The following is a 26,131-nucleotide window of genomic DNA, read 5'->3' as shown; positions in this document are numbered from 1 at the left end:
ATTTCCAACGTGGGGCAGTACAGTAGGGAATACTTCCTCACACCAGACATGACTACGAACAACCTGGCCTTCGCTCGTGGAGGTAAATGCTTTTTTCACTGGTCGCTACTTTTCCGTAACAAATTCTCCTGAACCTTTCTAAAGTATACTATGCCTTTCAGGACCATGGTTACGTCCGAGCTCAACACCAGACATGGTGTTGAGGTCCAACGCACTGGCTAGGATGGCAGACGCAGAAAAAAGCATCAAGTCCCTAGTCACTGATGAAAATCTGAGGCTATCTGGCCTCCTAGCTCCTCGCCATGAAACAAGAAGACCTGTGGTAGCAGATGCCACGGCCGAGGGGGATCTCGAGCAGCAACCTCCACCATCTCCTCCCTGAAGGAGGCCAACGGGGGTTACGATCAGGGAACCCACTGGCGTCCCTCCAGCAGAGAGGCCTTCTGCGCCCCAAGGCAAGGGGAAACAAAAGGCAACAGAGTCTGTCATAGACCTGGATGAATCCTCAGATGAAAACGGTACTGTTATTTTGCTTTTAAATAGCTTGCCAATTCCCTGTCACTTGTTTGACGGGGACGGCAATTTTACGTATACTCCAAATCTAGGGCCAGACTTCTTCGTGCCAAATAGTGAGTGTATGACTAATAGAGTCAGTAGTATAGCGACCAGTAGTTGTAGCTCGGGTATTAAACTTTGTGACCTCTTTTCTGTTTTACCAAGAGTTTTCATCCGCCTTTATCTTATCATCTGCATATTTTTCTTTGTACGCAGAGATGGCCACTCCCAACATTTTCGATTTGTACCAGGCTGAAGAGGAGGTAGAAGCCCCCTAGTTCGACGAAAGACATCCAGGAGGCATAATGGCGAATCAAGCCAAGGACCTCCGGCCAAGAAGGGTCGAACAGAAGATCCTTCCAAGGATGCGCCAACTGGGCAAGCTTCTGCTCAGCCTTCTACTCTTGCTGAGAAGGAAGCTGCTCCTGCTGCCAACCCTCCGCCTGCGGCCCGAAGGGAGCACACTCTGCGAGCATAACTTCCCGGGGAAAAGCTCTCGAACTGCTCCCTGCAATCAGCTAAGGATCGCCTTGCTCATATCTTGAAGCATGACCGTTGCAGGGAGGCAATGGCTGAAGCTGAGGGCATGGGGGTTGACCAAATCCTCAACAGGGCTCTTAACGAAGTGGCCAGCGTAAGTATTTTTTCTCTTGAATTTTACTTCTCCTTTTTGTAGTGTAGTCTAACTTTTATTTCCCTGACTACAGGCCATACTGACAATAACTGCCGCTCGCACCCGTGCCCTTACCACCATCGATCAGGCTCGAGCCAAGGCCGTCGAGGAGTTCCAGTTGAAAGCCACTGAGGAGCTTCAGGCTGCAGAAGCCAGGCATGCTGGGGAGTTGGAGGTGGTCACCCAGTAGAAGGATGCTGCGGTGGCAAAGCTGGCAGAGGCTGAATCTTCTAAGGTAGCTATGAAGAAGCAGAGGGATGAATACCAGGATTCCAGCTGAGTCCAATATCGTGAAGTCAAGAGGCTCAAGGAGGAGCTCCTAGATAAGGACAAGGCCATAGCCGTTCTTGAGAGCCAAGTAGAGCAGCTGAAGCTTACCAATGCTAATAATCTGGAGAGGTACAAGAATGCGACACTTCGGTGTTTCTACGATTTTTGGAAACACAACCGGGGTGCCAACTTTAACTACCTTCCAAAAGATGCCAGGAATGCTGAGTTGGCTCGCTGTACTGCTCGATTGGCTGAAGAAGAAGAAAGAGCAAGGGTTCCTGCTTCCCCAAGCATCCAGCCGACTGCTGACACAGAGGAGGGAGGAGCTGTTGAGAATGCGGCCAATCAGAGTGCTGAGCAAGACCCTCCTGCTCCTTGAACTTATTTCTCTCTTTTTTATTTTTCTTCGATTACATGACCCACGGGTCGTGTTGTAAAGACAATTTTTACTTTTAAATTTAAATTTTCTGCATGGGCAGCAAACTTTCCGTTTACTTTGAACAATTACATCCAAGCAATGATGCTTGCGGTGTAAAAGAATGCCTTATGATATTATAATATTTTTATCTATTATAACATCTATTCGCATGACCGAACTTAGCATAGTACTTTGGTTTGATTCAACAAAATATAAATTTTGAAAAATACTCTAAGTACCGTAGCATGCTTTCACTTATTTTGTTCATGTGTTTACATACCCTTTGGTATGCTTTGCTATCGATGTATCTTATAGGCCCCCCAAGTGATCGAGGAGCTTTAGGTCCTTGGTCACATGCCTTGACCACGACCTGTGCGAACATCGCTGCTCGGTAGGAAACGTAACACTTATAATATAGCAAAACAACACACATAATGAACAAATACTTGTAAAATAAATTTACAAAGGTTGGCAAGAATGACTGGCTGCGCGCAGTCCCTTATAATCTCGTATTAAAAATGGACTAATCATGTCTTTATGAGTGATCTTAGAAAAGATCTTACACTTATAAGCGATTAGCCATACAACGTGGCTAACCCTTTTTCGAAACTTGTAAAAAGTAAAAATTAATACAAGCCAGTCCTTTAAAAAGGATTATTTATTGGTAGTACTTGCGCAGGTGTTCACCGTTCCAATAGCGTGGAACGAGATCTCCATTTAAGCGTGCAAGTTTGTAGGTGCCCGGATGAAGGACTTCTTCAATCTGGTAAGGTCCTTCCCAATTTGGTCCGAGCACTCCAGCAGTGGAGTCGTGGGTATTCAAGAAAACTTGTCGTAGCACTAGGTCACCAACGTTGAATTTCCTTTCTTTCACCTTTGAGTTAAAATACTGGGCGACCTTTTGCTGGTACGCAGCAACTCGGAGTTGGGCTCTTTCTCGTATTTCTTCAATTGAGTCTAGGGACTCCATCATTAGTTGGCTATTCTGGCTCTGGTCGTATGCAATGTGTCGATGCGAGGGGGGATCTAATTCGACAGGTAACATAGCTTCATACCCGTATGCCAAGGAAAACGGGGTATGACCTGTCGCTGTTCGGTGAGAAGTTCTATACGACCAGAGGACTTCAGGCAGTTGTTCTGGCCATGCTCCTTTAGCGTCTTCAAGCCTTTTCTTCAGGGTGTCTTTAAGCATTTTATTCACTGCTTTGACCTGCCTGTTTGCTTGCGGATGCACGACTGAAGAAAAGCTTTTGATAATCTCGTGCCTTTTGCAGAAGTCGGTGAATAAGTTACTGTCAAATTGGGTGCCGTTGTCTGAGACGATTTTTTGAGGCAAACCATATCGGCAAACAATGTTCTTGATGACAAAGTCAAGAACTTTCTTGGTGGTTATGGTAGCGAGTGGTTCAGCTTCAGCCCATTTGGTGAAGTAGTCGACTGCTACAACTGCGTACTTCACTCCGCCTTTTCCCGTTGGCAGGGATCCAATCAAGTCTATACCCCATACTGCAAAAGGCCAAGGACTCTGCATCTGTTTTAACTTGTTTGGAGTTGCGCGTGGGATTTTGGAAAATCTCTGACACTTATCGCACTTTCGCACAAACTCCACTGAATCTTCGTTCATAGTCGCCCAGAAATAACCCTGCCTTAGAATATTTTTCGCCAAACTTTTCCCCCCAGCGTGATCTCCACAGAAGCCTTCATGTACTTCCTTCATTAGCTCCTTAGCTTTCTCTGGTGTAATACATCTGAGCAGTGGCATGGAATATCCCCTTCAGTATAGAACATTATCGACCAGTATATACCTAGCAGCCTGCCTTTGAAGAGTTCTGGCCTTGTTTCTATCTACTGGTAGTACACCATTTGTAAGATACTCCAAATAAGGCGCCATCCATGTATCCTCCATTCGGATTTCCATACTGGTTTCATTTGCTCGTATGCTTGGCTCGATCAATCTTTCTACTGGCACAATATTCAAAGTGTCACCATCTTTCGCGCTCGCGAGTTTGGCTAAGGCATCTGCGTTCGAATTCTGATCCCGCGGTATCTGTTGGAGGGACACCAGTGGGTTTTCAAGGCCTTAAAAGCTTACTCGCAATCTCCTGTCCATTCAAATTTCTTATTGCCCCTAAGTAGATTGAAGAAAGGGACGCACTTATCCGTTGACTTTGAAATAAATCTACTTAGGGCTGCAATCCTCCAAGTTAAACTTTGTACGTCTTTGATCTTCTCTGGCGATTTCATGTCGATCAAGGCTTTTATCTTGTTGGGGTTGGCCTCGATTCCTCTTGAATTAACAATGAACCCCAAAAACATCCCTGATTCAACTCCGAAGGAACATTTGAGAGGATTTCGTTTCATCTGGTACTTGTTCAATACATCGAAACACTCTTGCAAATCCTTCACATGTCCTTCTGCCTTTTTCAACTTTACTAGCATGTCGTCCACGTACACCTCCATGTTTACGTCGATAAACTCTTTAAACATGTGGTTAACCAATCGCTGGTAAGTCGCACCTGCGTTTTTCAGTCCGAAGGGCATTACTTTATAACAGTATAATCCCGTATTGGTCCGAAAGCTGGTGTGATCCTCGTCAGGGGGATGCATGCTGATCTGATTGTAGCCTGAGTATGCATCCATGAAAGAGAGGATCTTGTGTCCTGCAGTAGCATCGACCAATTGGTCGATCCTTGGGAGTGGGAAGCAATCCTTCGGGCAGGCTTTATTGAGATCTATAAAATCCACACAGGTTCGCAATTTGTCGTTAGGCTTGGGAACCAGTACTGAGACCCACGATGGATAAAACGCCACCCTGATGAACCCATTCTCCTTTAATCTCTCAACTTCTTCTTTTAAGGCTCTCGACCGTTCCTTATCGAGCAGCCTTCTTTTCTGTTGCACGGGTGGAAAACTCTCGTTTATGTTCAGGACATGGCTGATAACTGCAGGGTCTATCCCAGCCATGTCTTTGTGAGACCAGGCAAAGACTTCCTGGTTTTTCCGCAAAAACTCCACCAGTGCATGCTTCGTGGTTGGTTCTAAGTTTTTCCCGACCTTCATGACTCTGGTCGGGTCTTTCTCGTCAAGTTGGACCTCTTCCAGGTCCTCGACGGGTCCAACATTTTTTTCAAAATCCCCAAAGCGATGATCTAAATCTCTATCCTCACTTTGGGCAGCACCCTATTTGGTGACTTCATCACTGGATTGGGCTTGTGTACCAATTTCCATCTGCAAACTATCTGGGGGAGTGCTCTTTGACGCTCCCTTCTTCGCCTTCGTGACTAAGGCGTTGTAGCACTCCCTAGCCTCCCTCTGATTTCCCAACACGCGTCCTACCCCTGCGTTTGTCGGGAATTTCATGGCTAAGTGCCACATAGAGGTGATTGCCCGTAGATCAACCAGTATAGGCCTCCCAATGACGGCATTGTACGCCGAAGGACAATTGACTACTATAAAAGTAGCAAGTAATGTCCTGGTAGCAGGCGCTGTACCTGCTGTCACTGGTAGTCTGATTGACTCTGCGGGGGCGAGTCCCTCTCCAGAGCAGCCGTATATTGTTTGATTGTAGGGCTCTAGGTCCTTAACAGACAACTTCATGCGTTCCAGTGAAGACTTATACAAGATGTTCACCGAACTTCCTGTATCAACCAGCACTCTCTTCACCATCATGTTGGCCATTTGGATATCCACGACCAGCGGATCGGAATGTGGGAACTGGACATGTTGGGCATCGCTATCAGAGAAGGTTATTTTGCCCTCTTCTGATTGAGCCTTTTTCGACACGCGGTCACCCACAATCATCATCTCGATGTCCTGGTCGTGGCGCAGAGTCCGAGCATATCGTTCTTTGACCTTTCCGCTGTTTCCCGCGAGGTGTGGCCCTCCACAGATGGTTAACAATGTGTCAGTTACGGGGTCAGGCTGCAATGGTGGCGAGCGTTGGCGTGTGGGCGCTTGCTCGTTGCCACCTGGAGCTTCTCGTTGGGAATTTCCTTAGGCCCGTTTATATCTTCTCAAGTGTCCTTGTCTAATAAGGAACTCGATCTCATCCTTCAGTTGGTTGCATTTTTTGGTATCATGTCCGTAGTCGTTATGATAACGATAGAACTTGGTAGTGTCTTTTCTTGAAATATATTTTCGAATGGGAGCAGGTTTCTTATAAGGCACGCTGGAACTCATGGCCTGATAAACCTCTCCCCGAGATTTAATAAGGGCAGTATAGTTAGTGAACCGAGGTTCATAACGGTTACCCTTGGATCGTTTATTGTCAGAGGTGGAAGGCTTGTTGTGTGGCCGTTTCCCCCCATTCTTGCCATTGCCGTTGCCGTTCTCGTTGCCTTTTCCGTTGCCGTTGGGCTTGGACCCATTGGCGGCTTTGGCAGGCTCAGCAGTCCCCTTGTCCTAGCCTGGGGGCTTTCCTTCGTTGGCGATGGCGTCTTCGAGCTTGATGTAGCGATCAACTCGATCTAAGAATTCCTGGGTAATTCTAACCCCATGTTTTCGGAGGCTTTCCCAGAGGGGTGTGCGGTGCTTAACCCCTGCGGTTATAGCCATCATCTTGCCTTCGTCTCCCACTGTTTTTGCTCCAGCAGCTGCTCGCATAAAGCGCTGGACGTAGTCCTTCAGTGGTTCTCCATCTTGCTGGCGTATTTCAACTAGCTGGTTTGCCTCAGTCGGGTGCACACGACCTGCATAGAACTGTCCGTAAAATTCCTTTACAAACATTTCCCAGGAAACTATACTTGCAGGAGGGAATTTAAAAAACCACTCCTGTGCGGCATCAAAAAGTGTTGCAGGGAAGATCCTGTACCGAGCGTCCTCAGACACTTTCTGAATGTCCATTTGTATCTCAAACTTGTTGACGTGAGATACCGGGTCACCATACCCATCAAAGTTCGGAAGCGTAGGCATTTTAAACTTGCTAGGAGTCTCTGCCATAGCTATCCTCTGGACGAAAGGAGTGCCTTTCCTCCTGTCGTGGTCAATGTAAGATGTTCTTCCCCTGACCAGCTGCTGCACTGCCTGGTTGAGGGCATCTATCTAGGCCTGCACAGCGCCAGGAATCGTCGTGGCCTCTGGTGCTGGGGGGACATACTCACCGTGCTGCTCGCGGCGATCGTTGAGTACATCTCTCAAGTCCTCATCTCTCCTCCGTTGCTCGCTAGCTCCGCGCTGGTTGAAGACGTTATTTTGTTTGGGCTGCCCCCCAGCGTCCCGTCTGTCGGATTGGTCATCCTGAGGTAGCTGGCTTCTGCCTCCACCTCTTTCTTCATTTCTCCGACCGGCATTCCCTCTGCCTGAGTCGGCCTCATTATAACCATGGCCATCTCTGAATCTTGATTGGCTATGGTGGGATCGACTGTTCCCTCGATTGCCTTCTCGGGCTAGACCCTCCCGAGCATTAGAGGGTGGTCTGCGTTGGTCGTTAGGTCCCCGTGCATTATCATGCCATGGGGGGCCTCGGACCACAGAGCCTAACTCTGAGTTCCTCCTGTTACCAAGAGGATGCTGTCCTCTTCTCGGAGGGTTTGGCTCGTCGCCCCTATGGCGTCTAGGACTACGAGGCTGCTGCCCGGTCCTATTCTACCTATGCTGCGAGGGATTGCCGCAACCAGTTTGGGATGGAGGCTGTACTTCAGGGTCTCCTAGCGGGACATCGTCCTGAGGCGCCGGTGGCTGCTCGGGCCTTTGTGGGCTTGAGGGTTGGATAGGCGGGCTAGGATTGGGACCCTTGTGGGGTGGCCCATTTGCGGGTTGATCAGGCTGTGAGGCAGGTGCAGCCTGATTCCTAGCCAATTGCAAGGCTGCCTCGAGGGCTGCCATGGCCTCCCTCTGGCGACGGTCCATCTCCGTCTGCCTTTCACTCAGCTCCAAGCGCTGCCGCTCAATTTCTTGTTGCTACCGCGCCATGATTTCGGCAGCACTTTCCTGGCCGGCCCTCAGATTGGCCAGCTCCTCATGTAATGCCCCTAGGGTACTCTTCAGCGTCGCGTCGTCCATTTCTTCCTCATCAAATTCCAAATGTGGCTCATCCTCAGCCACGTTGGGAAAAGGAGGAGGCGGTTTAGATGGTGCTGCACCGGCCGCCTGTCCAGTTTTCCTGGTAGTTTTCACCATTGTTCTTTCAACGATAATGTATGAAGCTCTCAATGAAAGCACCAGAATGTTGACCCTGATTTTGGCCAACCGACACAGAGTCAATTTGCTTGATGTAGACAAACACGTTGGAAAGAATATGATGACGAAACAATAAGGAACACAAAAGTTTATAGTGGTTCGGCCCTCGAATCTGGTAATAACCTACGTCCACTTGAATTGTTATTGATATAGGATTTAAAGGAGTGATCAAAGAACTAGGGTTCAATGAGTTTCACTAACCTCTGAAGAACATGACAATATATCAAATAGAATCACTCTAGTCTCAAATAATTCGGAGGCCAAAAGTCCCTTCCTTGAGCTATCTTTCTCTATTTACAGGCTCAAGGGGGATTACATTAATTTGTTACAGATATTCTTTCCTAAATAATTGGATACTCAGGAAATCATGGGAGTCAATTTCGGAATTGACTAAGATCTTTATAAAAGTATCATGAGGCATGCGGAACCTGCGACCATACTGGTCGCAGGTAAGCTTCGACTGCCTTTTGCCTGTAATATCTCTTCTGGTCGATACCCTAGCAGATTTTCGCCAAGTGTCAGCCACGTGTCCGGGAATCACTTGCCACGTCATTCGTGTTTTTTTTTTTGGATAACATTTATATACTATAAGCTTGTCCTTTTTTTTTTTTTTCACCTTAAGCAATTGCCAAGTTTTAGGGATTTCTTTTAGTAGTTTTAGGCGCTGGGGTGCCTGTTGTTCATTTGAAGAAAAAATATTAAAACCTATATTTTTGTATTTTATAAAGCATGATATGTCAAAAATTTTAACTTCAACAAATGTTATTTTATTGATGATTTTTGTTATGTAAATAAACTAAAGACAATTCTTCTATAGGGGCTTCACTTTAAGCCCTACTAGTAGGGCTCTCAGTGTTTTTCGACCCGTGAGCAGTTTTCGGCGCGATCTTTTTTATGACCGTGTATATTGTAGCTATTTAGAGCATCCTGCAAATTTTCAGAAAATTCTAAATAGTTTACAGTACTGAAAACTAGGTTCAAATATGTTGTTTTCCACGCACATAAAAAAAATTAGTCATGCGTGCAACAACATGTTTGAACTTAGTTTTCAGTACTGTAAACTATTCGGAATTTTCTGAAAATTTGCAGGATGCTCTAAATAGCTACAATATACACGGTCATAAAAAAATCGCGCCGAAAACTGTTCAAGGGTTGAGAACACTGAGAGCCCTACCGGTAGGTCTTAAAATGAAGCCCTTATAGGAGAATTCCCCAATAAACTAATTAGGTGTTATATAATTTTAGGATAATCCTATGGTAGGGCCTCCAAAAAGAGCCTCACCGGTGGGGCTCTTTTGTATTTCTGATCCGTGAACAATTTTCGACGTGATTTTTTCTATAATCGTGCATATTGTAGTTATTTAGAGCATTCTGCAAATTTTCAGAAAATTCTGAATAATTTACAGTGCCGAAAACTAGGTTCAAACATGTTATTTTCCACGCGCATAAAAAAATTAGTCACGCGTGCAACAACCTGTTTTTAAACTAGTTTTCGGCACTGTAAATTATTCAGAATTTTCTAAAAATTTGCAGGATGCTCTAAATAACTGCAATATACACGGTCATAAAAAAAATTGCGCTGAAAACTATTCACGGGTTGAGAACACAAAAGAGCTCTACCGGTAGAGCTCTTTTTGAAGTCCCTACCCTAGAAATTTCCTATAATTTTATTAGCATGACAAATATATATTTTTTAATATATGACATCAATTTTTTTTAATGGTTAAAAGTATTGTTTACATGATATATGATTTTTCTTTTAGTTAATTTTATTTTCAAGTTATGTTAAAATTTTAATGGTAAAACATATTAGTGAAAAACAAAATAAAATAAAATAAAGAAGGCATGTTACTATTGTAGTATATTTGTTTTAACTAACAATTATATTTAAAAAATTGGTAAATTATATATCAAGATTTCCTACAAAACGCTTTAAAAGAAAGCAGTTCCATCACTAATAAAAATTGGAGGAGGCATATTAAAAAGAAAGAAAAAAAAAAGAGCCATGTTAGTGTTAGCAAAGAGAAGAGGTTAAATATATTTTCCGCGTGATTTTTTTTATAATCGTGTATATTGTAGTTATTTAGAGCATTATGCAAATATTTAGAAAATTCTGAATAATTTACAGTACCAAAAACTAGGTTCAAACATGTTATTTTCCACGCGCATAAAAAAATTAGTCACGCGTGCAACAACCTGTTTTTAAACTAGTTTTCGGCACTGTAAATTATTCGGAATTTTTTAAAAATTTGCAGGATGCTCTAAATAACTGCAATATACACGGTCATAAAAAAAAATCGTGCTGAAAACTATTTACGGGTTGAGAACACAAAAGAGGCCCACCGGTAAAGCTATTTTTAAAGTCCTTACCGTAGAAATTTCCTATAATATTATTAGCATGAGAGATATATATTTTTTAATATATGACATCAATTTTTTTTAATGGTTAAAAGTATTGTTTACATGATATATGATTTTTCTTTTAGTTAATTTTATTTTCAAGTTATGTTAAAATTTTAATGGTAAAACATATTAGTGAAAAACAAAATAAAATAAAATAAAGAAGGCATGTTACTATTGTAGTATATTTGTTTTAACTAACAATTATATTTAAAAAATTGGTAAATTATATATCAAGATTTCCTACAAAACGCTTTAAAAGAAAGCAGTTCCATCACTAATAAAAATTGGAGGAGGCATATTAAAAAGAAAGAAAAAAAAAAAGAGCCATGTTAGTGTTAGCAAAGAGAAGAGGTTAAATATATTTTCCGCGTGATTTTTTTTATAATCGTGTATATTGTAGTTATTTAGAGCATTATGCAAATATTTAGAAAATTCTGAATAATTTACAGTACCAAAAACTAGGTTCAAACATGTTATTTTCCACGCGCATAAAAAAATTAGTCACGCGTGCAACAACCTGTTTTTAAACTAGTTTTCGGCACTGTAAATTATTCGGAATTTTTTAAAAATTTGCAGGATGCTCTAAATAACTGTAATATACACGGTCATAAAAAAAAATCGTGCTGAAAACTATTTACGGGTTGAGAACACAAAAGAGGCCCACCGGTAAAGCTATTTTTAAAGTCCTTACCGTAGAAATTTTCTATAATATTATTAGCATGAGAGATATATATTTTTTAATATATGACATCAATTTTTTTTAATGGTTAAAAGTATTGTTTACATGATATATGATTTTTCTTTTAGTTAATTTTATTTTCAAGTTATGTTAAAATTTTAATGGTAAAACATATTAGTGAAAAACAAAATAAAATAAAGAAGGCATGTTACTATTGTAGTATATTTGTTTTATCTAACAATTATATTTAAAAAATTGGTAAATTATATATCAAGATTTCCTACAAAACGCTTTAAAAGAAAGCAGTTCCATCACTAATAAAAATTGGAGGCATATTAAAAAGAAAGGAAAAAAAAAGAGCCATGTTAGTGTTAGCAAAGAGAAGAGGTTAAATATATTTTAGTCTATTTTGCTAAAAAATTCAAAATGGGGACATTTTGCTAATTTTTTTTACGTTGAATGTAGTTATTTTGCTCCATAGCCCTAAAAGAAGAAGCGATTATATCATCATATAAAGAAAAAAAATTGTCCCGAAGATTAATTTTTACCAATGTATGAACCACTTTATTATTCTTGCAAAGAACAAAAAGGCAAGAACCAATATGACTATTTTAATAATATTGGATTTTGTTCCTACTAAATTAAAATCATGGATTTGTCCTAAATCACTACAAGCAATGTCAACCATGATTTATGAGGCTAATACTCCTAATAAAAGATCAAATGATTGAATTTAAATTTAAGCATATTAGTCTTTTATAATTCAAATTAATTAAAACATAGAACCAATGTTGAAAACGAAGAAGAATACAAATAATCAAATTTCAACATTGGTTTTATCTTTAGAATTACCAATCAACATATGTTAAGCCGCCAGTCAAATTAAAACTTTCAGGCTTGGGTTGATGTAGTATTTTTTTTTTATATATAAGAAGCTTGGGTTGATGTAGTTTTTTTTTTTTAATTTTTGATAAGAAGCTTGGGTTGATACAGTTGAGATTTAAAATCTTCAAATCTCTAATGATTTTCACTTTTATGTAATACCTCTAAATCATTCATCAAAATTTTCAACAAATTCACTCATTAGCTCTTCATTAGGATCTACTTGAACAACAATATTTGTTTTTAGAACATAGTAGAGGTATGAGAAGGGATACAAATATTCTTGTTCAGCAGAAGCTTTATCATCCAAGATTAGGAGAATCCTTGTTGTCTTCAAAATTCACCAAAACAATTTCTATCACTTCAAATAACTTTATTTAATTTTAATTTTTTTATCACTAGAAAAAATAAAAATGAACATTAACTTTCTCAATCAAACCAGACTTTGGATTAGAATCGTCGATCAGATAAGAGAACGGCAAGTTTCAAATTCATTGAAATATGTAAAAATTAATGGAAGCCCCTTGGATCGTAAATCTCTGAAGTTTCTTCTGTCATTTAGGCTGAGTCATCATATCAATATTATATATATATATATATAAATAAATGGGCAACCATGCAAATTCAAATTAAGATTGTAAACTATTTAACTGTTGGGATCATTCTATTACAGCATCTATAAACTAAAAAACTAAGTAATTTTCCATCAATTCCAATAAAAATGGAAGATGAGAATGAGAATGAGCTCAAAATCTCTGCAAAGCTACATTCCTGGGGGAAAAGAGCTGCCTAGCCAAAACTTTCGTACTAGATAAGAAACCTAAAACTGCAGCAAAAACAATGCCTCTTCAATTCAATGTTTCTACTACTACTACTACTGCTACTATAGACTACTACTACTATTACTGCTACCATCATTAAATAGCCCACTTAAGCAAATTCGTCAATAAAAAAAAAATCACGCTAAGCCTGCAGCAGCATTGTGTTTCGGTCCACTTGCACGGCTGCTTCTTCCCCTGCCATGATGATAACCATCTCCTCCATGCCCACCCAAACTCCTACCTCGACCAGAGAATTCACCCCTGCTAGCATACTCATTTCTACCAAAGCTCCTACCGCCACCATAATTTCCACGACTTCTAAAGCTATCACTCCGGAATCCACCCCTTCCTGGAGGGAACCTGCCTCCTCTTCCATTATCACCAACTACAAGAAGCAAAGATGATAAAGTAATACAAATGAGGGTTGAGTGTTCAGATATCAAACAAAGGCAAATAACAGTAACACAACATATAAACATTCTTTGAAATGTTCATTGCGATTCATTCAGTGAAGAAGAGCCCAAGTGCTCAGAACTTACCTCGAGTAGTAGTTCTTTTTATTTCAACAACAGCCTGTCGTCCCCCAATAGTGATTGGTGAAGCCTGAAACAGATGGTTCAAAGTGTTCAATGATACATGGCTGAATATGGCAACACACCAATAAGAGAATAGTTGTACTAGTTGGCAACTATAATTTTTCACTAGTATATGTCAATGCTCAGCACACCAAAATGTAGTAAGGTGGTTAAAAGAATAACAACATGCTTGTTTTTAGCAGTGAAGAAAAACAACTCATCTCAAAATATCCTACACTCCTGCCTCGCTTATGGTTATCAAAGCATGACAAAATACAGCATGAGCAATATTTGAACCATGTTGTGCAACAATTATGTTTGTATTGAATTGATCATAGGATTGATCGTGAAACCAAGGTGCTGATATTATTTTTCTTGACCAATATAAAGTTGCAACGAACATCAGCTTTACATTAAATCAGAATTAAAACAAAAACAGAGCTCACCTTGATACAAAAATTACATAGGTAAATGACTTGGCAATCAAGATCATCAGTAGAAAACTAGAATGATTCCCCAAGGTAAATGACTATGTTCTAGAACTGGCTACAATAGTATTTTCATAATGCATACGGCCTTGATAATTGAGCAGAGAGTCATTCTTTTCATTGCAAATAAATGTAATGGGCTTGCTTAATTTTAACATCAAGAAAAAAAAAACCAAAGGCTTAAGCCAAATCACCTAATAAAATCCCGGTACTAATGAATATGTATCAAATCTCAAGAAGAGTTGGGCATAAACTTATCAAAAACTACCAAGTGAACGCACCTGAATTGCACTATTCATGGAACTTAAAGACTGAAATTCAACAAAGCCAAAGCAGTATCCTTGTTGCTGCCATCACAAATCAAAAGGGATTGAAGACATTATATTGTGTCAAAAATGCAAATCATCTACCATTCAAGTTATGCAGAATGCCAAAGAGTTGTACCTTGTTATTTCTGACTTGTACGCCTCCTTGCTTTATTGGTCCAAATTTATTGAATTCTATCTCAAGCTCAGCATCCGTAACAGATAAGGGCAGATTTCTAATGTAAATAGAGTAACCCTCAACTATAACAAATGAAATGGTGTATTAGACACTGCCAATATTGAGGAACAGAAGATTGGAAATAAATTAACTTGTTCACTTCATATTTGATAAAGAAAAAAACAAATAAATAAACAAAAGTACAAACACAGCCATAGTATTTGTTCTAACCAACCATTGCTGCTTAATTATTTGATTGGGTTAAAAAAAAAAAGAAAATATGTTTAGTTGCCTTTTTAGAAGTATGATTCAAGTGTTTGGGGAGAAAACACATCTAACAATAAGAAAGAGGGGATAAATATTTTCTATAGGCAAAAACTAAATAATATCAAAGCAAAAGAAGAATCAAACACAACAAGAGTACCTTCTTCACTGCCATTGCTACTCTCTTGAGGACTGGTGCTACTAGGGGCTGATGTTTGAGACACTGGGTCCAGGACTGCCAACCCAAGAGATTGATTTCCTGTTTCAATAGAAGGTACTTTTACTGCATTACTTGGCACATAAACTCTAGTCGGTCTGGGACTCCCTTTTGCTACTTTGACCTACAATCACACATACCAAATTATAATAAAACGATCAACATAAAATAATTCAAATGAATAGAATACTGTATTGACAACTTACAATGGATGCATATGACTTTTTTGGAGCATCATCTACGGCTGTTGTAGAAGCTGATTCAATCTCCAAAGGTAGATCACTCTCATGTGAACGGGATGGGGGTTCTAAAACAGATCTGTCATGGGCTGATGCGTCATAAGCTTTCTCATCAACATTTTGATCTGCTGCTTCCTCATGAACAATTTCAGGATCTGGTGCAGGACGGGCAGGAACATGAGTTGGCTCTGCAAACAACATTTATGAAACTTAAAAGGAGTTCAATGTAAAACATGAAATGATAATTATAAGAAAAATGAACAAAAAAAAAGGGGGTACAACTAACCAGGATCAGGGTTTAATGGGACCTTAACATCATCAACTTTATTAACTGAAGGATTCTCCAACAGGTCTCCATCATCTATGTACCTAAAGACATCATTCAAGACAAAGTACCCGCTGTCTTGTGGGGCGAGGAAAAACGATTGTGAGAATTTCCTTTTCAAGTTATCCTTGCCGGTCAAGCATCCAGTAACTAATACAGTCACCCCATCTTTATAAGACTTTTGAGCATCAGCAGTTTTTATCTCAGCCTTATACTCCTTATAATCCAAGGAAAGGATCTTCTCATTGATACCCTGTTCCAATGAAAAAACATATTAATAATGGATTAGTTGTATGTCATGTCAACAACACTTAACTATTTTTTCCTATGTTATGACGGAAAAAAAGGGGTGGAAAAATTCCATCAGTAGTTGCTCGGGAAATTTCTAAAATGATTTGTTGCCAGTAAAATTCAAGTATTTTGGTCAGAAAGAGGTAAATACACTCTGGTAAACGACATGCAGATAACTTGTGGCTGTTATTGCAATATTAAATTGAAAGTAGTCACATGTTGAGAAGTCATTTTCTGTATTGTTATTTTTTCCCAACTTCCAGGCGCCCCTTAAAAAATGAATCATAAACTTGACTTACAGAAAATTAAAAGACAAAGAAAAAAATTCCACGTGTTCAGGCCTTTTCTTATATAACCAATTTATTCAGAAAAGACGGGATAAGCAGGGCATAGTGAATGCTTTTAATGTGAATGTTTAAAGTTTTAAATTCAAATGAAAAAGAAGGATTGAAACAGAAAATTGAGAAAAGTATTCATTTAAAAGCAATAGAGACAAGACTAGTATCTTTATTTTCCAAACGGAAGGAAAACAAAATTGCATATGACATTAATTTCCCGTAAGCAATAAAAATAATTAAAAAAAAAGATATCGAAAAATACCAATGAGGAATCTTACTTGCATGGTAGTCACTGATGTCATTATGCCGTTGGAGTCCGGTCGGCCAATGACACTTGAATCCTGATAAAATCTGAAAACCAACTCAGGAGAGTGGTGAAGAATATGATAATATTGCTCAACAAAAGCATTCCCTACAACTTGGGCACTGGGTGCCGTAGGAGGACTTGCTGTCTGCAAGGCCATATCTGTCAAAACCCAGAAATAATAGAATCAGAAACGTCTCAAAGGTTAGGCCCCCAGTTAGTAAGAGATGCAGAAGCATGGCTTATTTCCCACTAGCTTATATTTAAACCAATATTAGCAACTACCAAATCTAAAAGTAATACTGGGTTCCACAGATAGAAGACATTATAATTCTTAAACAAGTTCAAATGTGGAGTTCTCATGACTCTGGACTGAAGAACCATCGATTGCTATGATAACAAATGTTAAAACTAATAACCAAACACAAAATATAAAACAGTGAAACAATAAAATAGTAAATTAGAGAATAACTATCAAGAAACCCTAAAAGCATTAATGCTATTTTGACAACCCACGAAAATTTGTTCAACATAGCTGTGACCTAGGAAGCTTAGAAGATGCAATCGCGCCCCCAAATCTTAGTGCAATAAATTTGAGAAAATTTCCTCCATCAGCATTGCTCACATGTTAAATCGAAAACAGAGCAAAGCTTCAAATGCAAACCCTAAAACCACCTCAAAGGACAAAACGAATAGAGCCAATCAGAGAAAACAAGAGATATGAATCCCAGCATTCAAACACAGCTAATTTATAAGCATTAAACCCCAATTCGAGAACCACAGCAATGCATGATCATAGGCAAAATGTGTATACAAAATACAAAAAATAAATAAAGAAAAACTACCCATTTAATTGGCCAAAACACCATTCCAGAATCAACTTGAGGCAAAATTCGATGAAGAAACCATTAGCGGAAAGTATAAAAAGCAAACAATATGAATATAATTTAAGATGAGAAATTAAGGACAAAGGATTACGTCTTTCGGAAAATGTTATAGGTGGACGATAGAGCCGGAAACTGAATGAGAAAGAGGTGGAGAACAGAGGCTTCGCCGGAGGCCGAAGAGAGAGAGATGAAGAAGAAGAGGAGTCCGACAGCTACTGCGTACTATGATATGAATGAAGTATTTAATGTATCTTCACTCACACACTGATACTGATTGGGTCATGTTATTTTCCACTGGCTTCCTATACATATATAGAGAGAATTATTTGATGAGAATTTGTTGGAGTAGGATTAGGATTTGATGATCTTTATAAATTCAAAAATGAAAATACTTAATGTTGTTAATGTATTCAAATATTTGATTGATTTTTTTGCTCTAAAAAAATATTTGATTTATTCTGTTTTTCAAAATATTAGAAATTAAAATTGAAAAATATACCGTTTTTGAAAATAAAAAATATCACTTTATTATTTTTATTATTTGTGCTCCTTTTAATCGTAGTTGTTGTCATTTGGCTGTGTTTATCATGTACAAATATTTAAAATTGTTCAATAATGATTTTAATTTAATAAATCAATATTGCATTAATAATTTCAATATTAATACTTATATGTTTTTCTACATTACCTAATTGGGTTTTTGGGTAGAAAAGTTCAGTTCTGTGCTTTTCTTTTTCAATTTGTTCTTGTCAAGCAAGTTTTTGTTAAGTTTTTACTTTATTGTATTGTCAATGTTTATTTTGTTTGTTAAAGTTTTCTTTTGTTGAAAATTAAAAACTTCAAGATTCATACTACAATTAATAAGATAAGTATTTTTTTTTTCATCTCGTTGAATTATAGAGATATTATTTTCCAATTTAATTTATTTAGTGTATGATTTATTTATTTGATGATAATATTTTTTTTGTTACAAAATTAACATCCTGATTATTGTTCAATTTTTTTATTTTATTTTATTTTATTTATTCATTAAAACTAGTTTAATGGATATTTGTTTCAGTTTTCTGTTTTACTTTATTAATTTTTTTTTTTTTGGAATAATATATGTTTCAGTTTTTCATAATAACTGACCATTGATTTTTTTAAAAATTGTTAGTTATTTTTAATTTAATATATAATATCTTTTATTATTTATCATATTATATATTTACTAATTTTTTTTTAATTACTTATTATTTATTAAATTTCTTGTTGTCACAATATATCTTTTTTTATTTTTTTTTTGCTTATTAAATTTCTTATTATTATCTTCTTTGGTTATTAACTAATATAGAGGTTTGGTTTTATTTTATTTTTTTCCTATGATTTTTATTTTATTAATGTTGTGTAATATGTTTTGTTTTGTAGGTTCCTTTATAATGACACAAGCATAATGTGTAGCTTTACTGGTAGTACTGGATCGGATCCTAATGCTAGGTCTTCCTTTGAGTTTTATTGAATTAGATTGTTTAGCAACTGTGACTTCATTTTTCAAACAATCTTTTTATTGCAATGACTTAGGTACTTTGTTAGAGTATATTACAAGTTTATTGTCCAATTTTTCAGGAGTGTCTCTGATCTATGTACATCGTACAATTAATAAGGTTGTGATGGATTGATAGTGCATACTCTTAGAGTGTACGTCGAATTTGTATGACTAGAAGATTTCCATGATTTTCTTCAATTTATTTAGTCTTTTGGACTATATGACATTATAACTTTTTTAATGAATATATTTCATTGGAACAAAAAAAAAATATATATATAAATTTTAATTTCAAATTATAGAATTTTAATAAATATATATATATATTTCAAATTGAAAATTAAGTAAGCCAAAATTTTGTTATTTTTTAAATAGAATTTTTTCCTAAGATTTTATAAATAAAGATAATTTTTTTTGGTGGGAAAAAATGAAGATAATTAAATACACTTCTATGTAAAGCATTAGTTATTGAGTTATCATTAATTAGTTATTTTTTTTAGATTTTTTTTACAAAGAGGAATTGAATCCCAACACCTTTCTCCTCCCTGGCAAACTCATACATCCAACCACACGAGCTAGCCTCAAATAACAGTTTTTTTTCTTTCGATAATTGATGAGGGCGTTTATCATTTGAAAAAACATTATTATTATGTATATAACAATGGGATATTTGAATTTGCTTCAAAAAAATATAAAATTCCCTTTTAAAAAAAAAAGAATGTATAAAACAATGTGGTATTTGAGAGAACATATAAAATAATGTGGTATTTGAGGGAGGAAGTAAATTTCATGATTTGTTATTGCATTTACCTTTTCTTTTTTAAATTCCTGAACTGATAATATTTTAATAAATTGATTTAAACTAAATTAAATTGTGATTTATAAACTCCCATGTATACAGTTATTTATTGGCAAACTCATCAATAGAAAATCTGACAACTTTCCTATCCAACTTAAACCAAATTTCGATATCTTCCTTCTTTTGGTACACTTCCCTAAGCATGTCATTCTGATTCAGAATTTGAATCAATTGTGTGTGTAAGTTAAGTTAAGCTCTTGCACATTTAGGAAGGGACCAAAAAGATTTTTTTTAAATATTTTCTTGTTTCTTGGTCAGATGTTTCCTCAAATCATTTATAATAGTCGAGTCCCTAAAATATTGAACTATGGTTCTGAAACACTTATGAATACTTATCATAAAGTGGACATCCTGCAGAGAAAAAAAAACACACACAAGATATAATAGCCTAATAATAAACTACATGAACTTGGTAACCAATTTCCCTGCACAAAAGAAATCAATCTAAACACTACATAAAATGTACAGGTAACCAGTTACCATAGCAGTTAACCCAATCCCCTAAAACAACATATGAAACACTAAAAAACAATATAAAGAAAATGGTTACCTTAACGCTAAAAATAAACAACACTAAAGTAGCTGGTTACCTTGAAACAAACAATAACACTAAGAATCTTAAGGTAACGAGTTATATGGCACAAATATTTACTAGTAACCATAGCAGTATTACCAATCTCAGAAATACAACATTCCAACAATGAGCATAACAGAATAAGAAAACTGATTACCTCAAAACCAAAAAACAAAAACAAAAAACAAAATACTCTCTACATGTTTTGGTACGACTGAATGAAGATTGGAATGGAATCAGAAATTACATTCCATTGTTTGCTTTGTCTTCGAATCCCTTGCAATGCATTTCCATAGTAATCATCATTCCACAACTTATTGGAATTATTCTTATAGTCCACCTATGGAAGAAGATTTCCATTACCAAGAAAATATTAAAATAAAATGATTATTGTGCCTTTTCCCCCCAACTTAAAGATCCTAATTAATTAAAGTAGGAAAAAAATTATCAAACAAATATTCTCAGAAGTCTTGTCTTTTGACATGAGTGTGTGGTCATTGTTCTACGAAAGTATCTTCATTTTGAAGTTTTGAGTGATGGCGGATAACAGTACTACAATACGTGATCTAGAAGAATGGTATGCTAACATTCAGTTGGATGAAGAGGAGAAGGGAAGTTTGTCTCATGATACTGTGGAAGATGAAGGCAGTATTATTGATGATAGGTGGTGTCTGGTGGGAAAGTTTCTGACTGAAAGAGTGATTGATTTTGATGTTATGCAACATATGATGGCTTCATTATGGAGACATGCCATAGGATTGTATGTTAAACAATTGGAAAATAACTTGTTCTTGTTTCAATTCTTATATAGGGGAGTCCATGGACATTCAACAAATTCCAATTGATTATAGAGCGACTACAACAGGGTGATAATCCAAGGTCATTGCATCTCAATAAGCTGGATATGTGGGTTTAGTTGCATGATTTGAGACCTAGGTTTATGTCAGAACGTGTGGTAAAAGATGTGGGGAATTACATTGGTTCATTCATAGAGTCATACCCGAAAAAAATTATTGGTGTATGGAGAGATTATTTGAGGGTCAGAGTTCGCATCAATGTTGAAGAACCTTTGAAAAGAAAGATGAAGTTACGTAAAAATGGTGGTGACTGGTTCTGGACAACCTTTAAATATGAATATGTTCCAACATTTTGCTTCATTTGTGGTATTATCGGACATACCGAAAGGTTCTGTGAAATATTGTTTGAACAACCACTGGAAGAGATCACTAAATTGTATGGGGGTGTGGATGTGTGCTCAGCCAAGGCGACAACATCATCAAATAGGGGCAAAGTGGCTTAAGTCGGGATAGCCATCGGCGTTACCGTTTTCCGGCAGTTGCAGTGGGGAAGGTCCTTCTCAGATAATGAACAATAATCATGGCCCGATTTCTAGGGATGTTGATATGGAAATGAGGCAATCTGAGGGAAATGAGGCCAGATTGGATGGAACAGTTATTAGGGAGGATAATGATAGTGGAATTATGGGAGTGAGAGCTATTAGGAGAGGAAAGTCAATTGGAGTGGAAGAGGCGAGAAGGAGTGATTTATTTCAAAATGGGACTTTGACTTTAACCGATCCTAAACGAAGAAGAATGGGTGGGGATATTCATCTTGGACCTTTATCTTAAGCCGATGAGATACTGGGCCGTGAGCTTACTAAGCTCTCAAAAAACGTCCAAGGGGTGGGACCTTTGGAGCAGGCCCACCTACAATTATGAGTGTTATTTCTTGGAGCTGTCGTGGGCTTGGGAATCCACGGACTGCTCAGTTCCTTAAGGAGTTAGTGTTCCTAAAGCAGCCTGATTTCTTGTTTCTCTGTGAGACTCTTAGCATAAAAGACCAGTTAGAGAGGGTCCAAAGAACTCTAAGATTTGAAGGAATGGTGGTCGTGGAAGCTCAAGGGAGAAGTGGAGGTGTAGCGTTACTGTGGTGACACCAAGAAGAGGTTCAGCTACTCAATTACTCTTTTAATTATATTGATGTAATTATCAAAGTTGCTAGGTTCATGGAATGGCGTTTGACTAGTTTGAATGGAGAGCCGAGAAGGGAAAAAGGGGATTGACGTGGGATTTAATAAGACCTTTGGCTGGAAAATCGTTTCTTCCTTGGTGCCTTATGAGGGACTTAAATAATGTTTTAAGCTAGGAGGACAAAGGAGGTGGAAACCCATATCCTAATTGGCTCATATATGGATTTCGGCAGGTCCTAGAAGATTATAATCTAATGGATATGGACTTGGTAGGATATCAATTCACTTGGGAATCAGGAAGAGGTTTTGAGAGGTGGGTGGAGGTGAGAATCGATAGAGCCTTGGTATCGCAGCAATGGGCATATTATTTTACAAATGCAAAGCTAAGTAATCTTGAACTTTCTCCTTCTGATCATTGTCCGTCGATGCTTGAATTAATTCATAAGGTTCATGGCCCAAGGATGAGGAAGTTTAAATTTGAAAATGCTTGGTTAAGAGAACCATTGTGTAAACAAGTGGTAAAAGATAATTGGGAAATTTGTTGTAACATAGTCATTCAAAGTAAGATTCGACACTGTGGAGAGATTTTGTTGCAGTGGGGCTTTGAGTATACTGGTAATTTTAGGCTCCTGATTCAGGACTGTAAGAGGCATATAAGAAGTTTGAAACAAGGCAGGGATCTGAACTCTATTAAGAGCTATGAAGAAGAACAAAAGAAGTTGTTTGAGATTTTAGCACAAAGGGAAGTATTTTGGAGGTAGAGGTCAAAGAAACTGTGGCTGCAAGTAGGTGCCCAGAACAGTAAGTATTTCCATTTAATTTCTACTGCTCATAGACGTAAGAATCAGATTCATAGATTGCAAGGGAGTGATGGGGCTTGGGTTGATTGGGAGAATGGCTTGTCTAATGTTATAATGAGTTATTTTGAGAATCTTTTTTATAGCATCTAATACGGATTGGGAGGACGTGCTAGATTGAATTACCCCTTCGATTACCGATGAGAAAAATATGGATTTGCTAAAGCCTATTTCAGAGAAGGAAGTAAAAGATGCACTATTCCAAATGAATCCAAATAAGTCTCCAGGTCCTGATGGTATGACTCCTGGGTTTTATCAAAAAATTTGGAGTATTGTGGGTACGGATGTTATGCAGCAGGTTCAGGATTTTTTTACTAGTGGTCTATTAGCAGAGGTCCTAAATGACACCAATGTGGTTCTTATTCAAAAGAAGAAACAACATATGAATATGGGAGATTTTAGGCCGATGTCACTTTGTAATGTGTTGTATAAAATAATATCGAAGGTGATTGCAAACAGGTTGAAGCTAGTGCTGGGCCATGTGATTTCAGATACTCAAAGTGCTTTTATACCTGGGAGGTTGATTTCCGATAACAACATGGTCTCTTTTGAAGTCATGCATTATCTCAAGCGGAAAAGAAAGGGTAAGAAGGGATATATGACCCTTAAATTAGATATGAGCAAGGCCTATGATCCTATTGAGTGGGCTTATCTTCGTGCAATTTTGGGAAAGATGGGATTCACAAGAAGATGGGTGGAATGGTCTTATCATGTGTGGCTACAGTTAGATACTGCATAGTGCATGGCGGCTAGGAGATAGGGTCGATTATCTTGACAAGGGGAATTCGACAAAGAGATCCATTATCACCGTACTTGTTCATTCTCTGTGCTGAGGGATTCTCTGCTCTCATTAACAAATATGAGAGAGTGGGTCGTTTAAAAGGGTGTAAGGTGGCTACAGGGGCCCCTTTGGTTTCTCATATGTTGTTTGCTAACGATAGTTATCTTTATTGTCAAGCTACTGATGGAGAAGCGAGAAATGTGTTGGAGTTTCTTGATAGTTTTGAAAAGGCTTCGGGTCAGAAGATAAGTTTGGACAAGTCTTCTATGTTTTTCAGTACAAATTCAGAAAAGAACTCTAACAATCAGATTTATTCAGTATTGGGCATGCAGAGGCAGAAGTTGGTAGTACTTATTTGGGGTTGTCTAATATGATGGGAAGGAACAAATCAACAATACTTGGTTTTCTAAAAGATCGAATTCAGAAGTGAGTTGAAGGGTGGAATGGGAAGTTTTTTGTCTCGGGCAAAAAAAGAAATCTTGTTGGAGACTATTGCCCAATCGTTGCCCAATTATGCAATGAGTGTGTTTCTCCTTCCTCTTGAGTTTTGCAAAGATATGGAGAGGTTTATGAACAAGTTTCTGGTGGAATTCTTCTTCTAGTCATGGGAAGGGCATTCGTTGGATGGGTTGGAAAATAATGTGCAAGCACAAGGAAGTCGGGGGCATGGATTTCTGTAATTTGAGAGAATTTAATCTAGCTCTTTTGGGATAGCAAGGGTGGAAATTGCTGGCTAATGAAAATTCACTGGTGGGACGGATATATAAAGCAAGGTACTACCCTAAGACGAACTATTTGGGGGCTCCTTTGGGTCACAATCCTAGTTTCATTTGGCATAGTATTTGGGAGGCTCAAAGTTTAGTGAAAGCAGGGGTTCATTGTAGTATTGGGACAGGGAGGTCGATTAATATACTTGGGGAGCCTTGGTTGTTAGATGACTCCAACCCATGTGTGGTGTCTATGCATCTAGCGCTCAACAACATGCAAGGGAATAGTTTAATGAAAGTGTCAGTGCGAGAATGGGATGAGGACGTGGTTGCTGATTTATTTGAGGAGAGGGATAAAAGTTTGATTCTTAGTATTCAATTAAGTTCCTCTTCTCAGCACAATTATTATTTTTGGAGCAAAGAAAACTCTGGCATTTATTTGGTTAAAAGTGCCTATCGTCTTCTACAACAGTTAAAGGGTGATGTAATGACCCAACTATTCTAAGACCTTGGACCATTAAAAACTACTAAACATAGCTATTACTTTGAAGAACATATACATAAGAAATAATAATAACTTTATTAAAACTTCAACATAATATTGTGAAAATTACAAAGTAAAATAAAGTTTTGGTATGGGTACCCATTGTTTAAAACATAAAATATAATTTTAAACTAAATAAAATTATTTACATAACTAAATGCAGAAAATACATAGAAACATAATTTAAAAAAAAAAAACTAAAAATAACGTCATCCTCGATCGACTCGCAACCCATTCATCCTCAATACACAAGTCAAGCCACCAAGAATCCTTCCGCCTATGTATCTAGTTTCCTGCATCACACTAAAAGAAAAAGGAGTGGGCCTAATGCCCAGCAAGGAAAATCTACTAACACATATAACATAGAACATAAACATAAGACTATAAAACATATATCATAATTCTAACCCATGTACATGGTAAACATTGGGGTTTACTAGCTAAGCAACTATAAGCGTTAAAATACATTGAGGTTTGCTAGCTAAGAAACGATAAGCCCCAAGGAACATAAAAGTATCTGGGTTTGCTATTTAAGCAACTATAAGCCCCAAAAACATATATATCATAACATATAATAACATATCATAACATAACATACTATAGCATAATCATAACATATAGGCATATAATAATTATCCTTTTTTCCTTACCAAAACCGGGATATTTGAGAACAAATGCGGGACTTGGAACACTCCTAAAACCAACAATAAGAATGGTGAGTATTTCTAAAGAATAAAAAATGAATGTGGAAACTAAACCTTCAAGAAGAAACTTACCAAGAAAGATCCTTAAGTTTCAAGAACCTAATCAAAACCAAATATCAAAAGTTAGGATCTGAATAAAAGGAACTAAAGAAAACTAAAGAGTTTTAAAGAACTGGACTTAAGGAATAAGAGTACCTTAGTTGACCTTAAGGATTGGTCTAACTTCAATACCGAAATACACTAATCCTCACTTCCCAAGTATTTTATAAAGCTTAAGAATCGCAAAGCTTTTTCCCAACCCAAGTGTTTATCACTTTATGGT

General features: G+C 37.7%; 2 protein-coding genes across 3 annotated transcripts; one reads left to right on the top strand and one right to left on the bottom strand.

The window, feature by feature from the left end:
• Positions 1–12,660: 12,660 nt before the first annotated feature.
• LOC133817882 (nuclear transport factor 2-like) lies at positions 12,661–17,643 on the bottom strand. 2 transcript variants are annotated; one of them, XM_062250505.1, is made up of 10 exons: positions 17,381–17,643; positions 17,248–17,282; positions 16,377–16,564; positions 15,431–15,722; positions 15,112–15,332; positions 14,849–15,029; positions 14,386–14,507; positions 14,223–14,288; positions 13,418–13,481; positions 12,661–13,263 (listed from the first exon to the last, which is right to left on the bottom strand). In XM_062250505.1, the coding sequence occupies exons 2-10, from the start codon at positions 17,249–17,251 to the stop codon at positions 13,016–13,018; spliced, it is 1,386 nt and encodes a 461-aa protein (XP_062106489.1). In that variant the 5' UTR covers positions 17,252–17,282; positions 17,381–17,643; the 3' UTR covers positions 12,661–13,015. The 2 variants fall into 2 exon arrangements, with proteins under 2 accessions (XP_062106489.1, XP_062106490.1); XM_062250506.1 differs by lacking the exon at positions 17,248–17,282 and having other exon boundaries at positions 17,381–17,642.
• Positions 17,644–22,470: 4,827 nt separating this feature from the next.
• Positions 22,471–22,977, top strand: LOC133814322 (uncharacterized). Its single transcript, XM_062247299.1, has one exon. It carries the CDS (start codon positions 22,471–22,473, stop codon positions 22,975–22,977), a length of 507 nt encoding a protein of 168 aa, XP_062103283.1.
• Positions 22,978–26,131: the final 3,154 nt, after the last annotated feature.

The sequence above is a fragment of the Humulus lupulus genome, chromosome 2 (assembly GCF_963169125.1).
Source record: "Humulus lupulus chromosome 2, drHumLupu1.1, whole genome shotgun sequence".
Classification (NCBI taxonomy): domain Eukaryota; kingdom Viridiplantae; phylum Streptophyta; class Magnoliopsida; order Rosales; family Cannabaceae; genus Humulus; species Humulus lupulus.
The sequence above is the reverse complement of the archived record's forward strand: the minus strand, read 5'-3'. Positions and strand labels throughout refer to the sequence as shown.

Excerpts from the sequence above, each read along its gene's own strand:
- LOC133817882 (XM_062250505.1), bottom strand. Across the intron at positions 15,723-16,376 it reads CATCAGTGACTACCATGCAA|GGTATCAATGAGAAGATCCT; the intron begins GTAAGATTCCTC and ends TCATTGGAACAG. Across the intron at positions 15,333-15,430 it reads CCCATTAAACCCTGATCCTG|AGCCAACTCATGTTCCTGCC; the intron begins GTTAGTTGTACC and ends TGTTGTTTGCAG.
- LOC133814322 (XM_062247299.1), top strand. The coding sequence starts at position 22,471 with ATGGATATGGACTTGGTAGGATATCAATTCACTTGGGAATCAGGAAGA.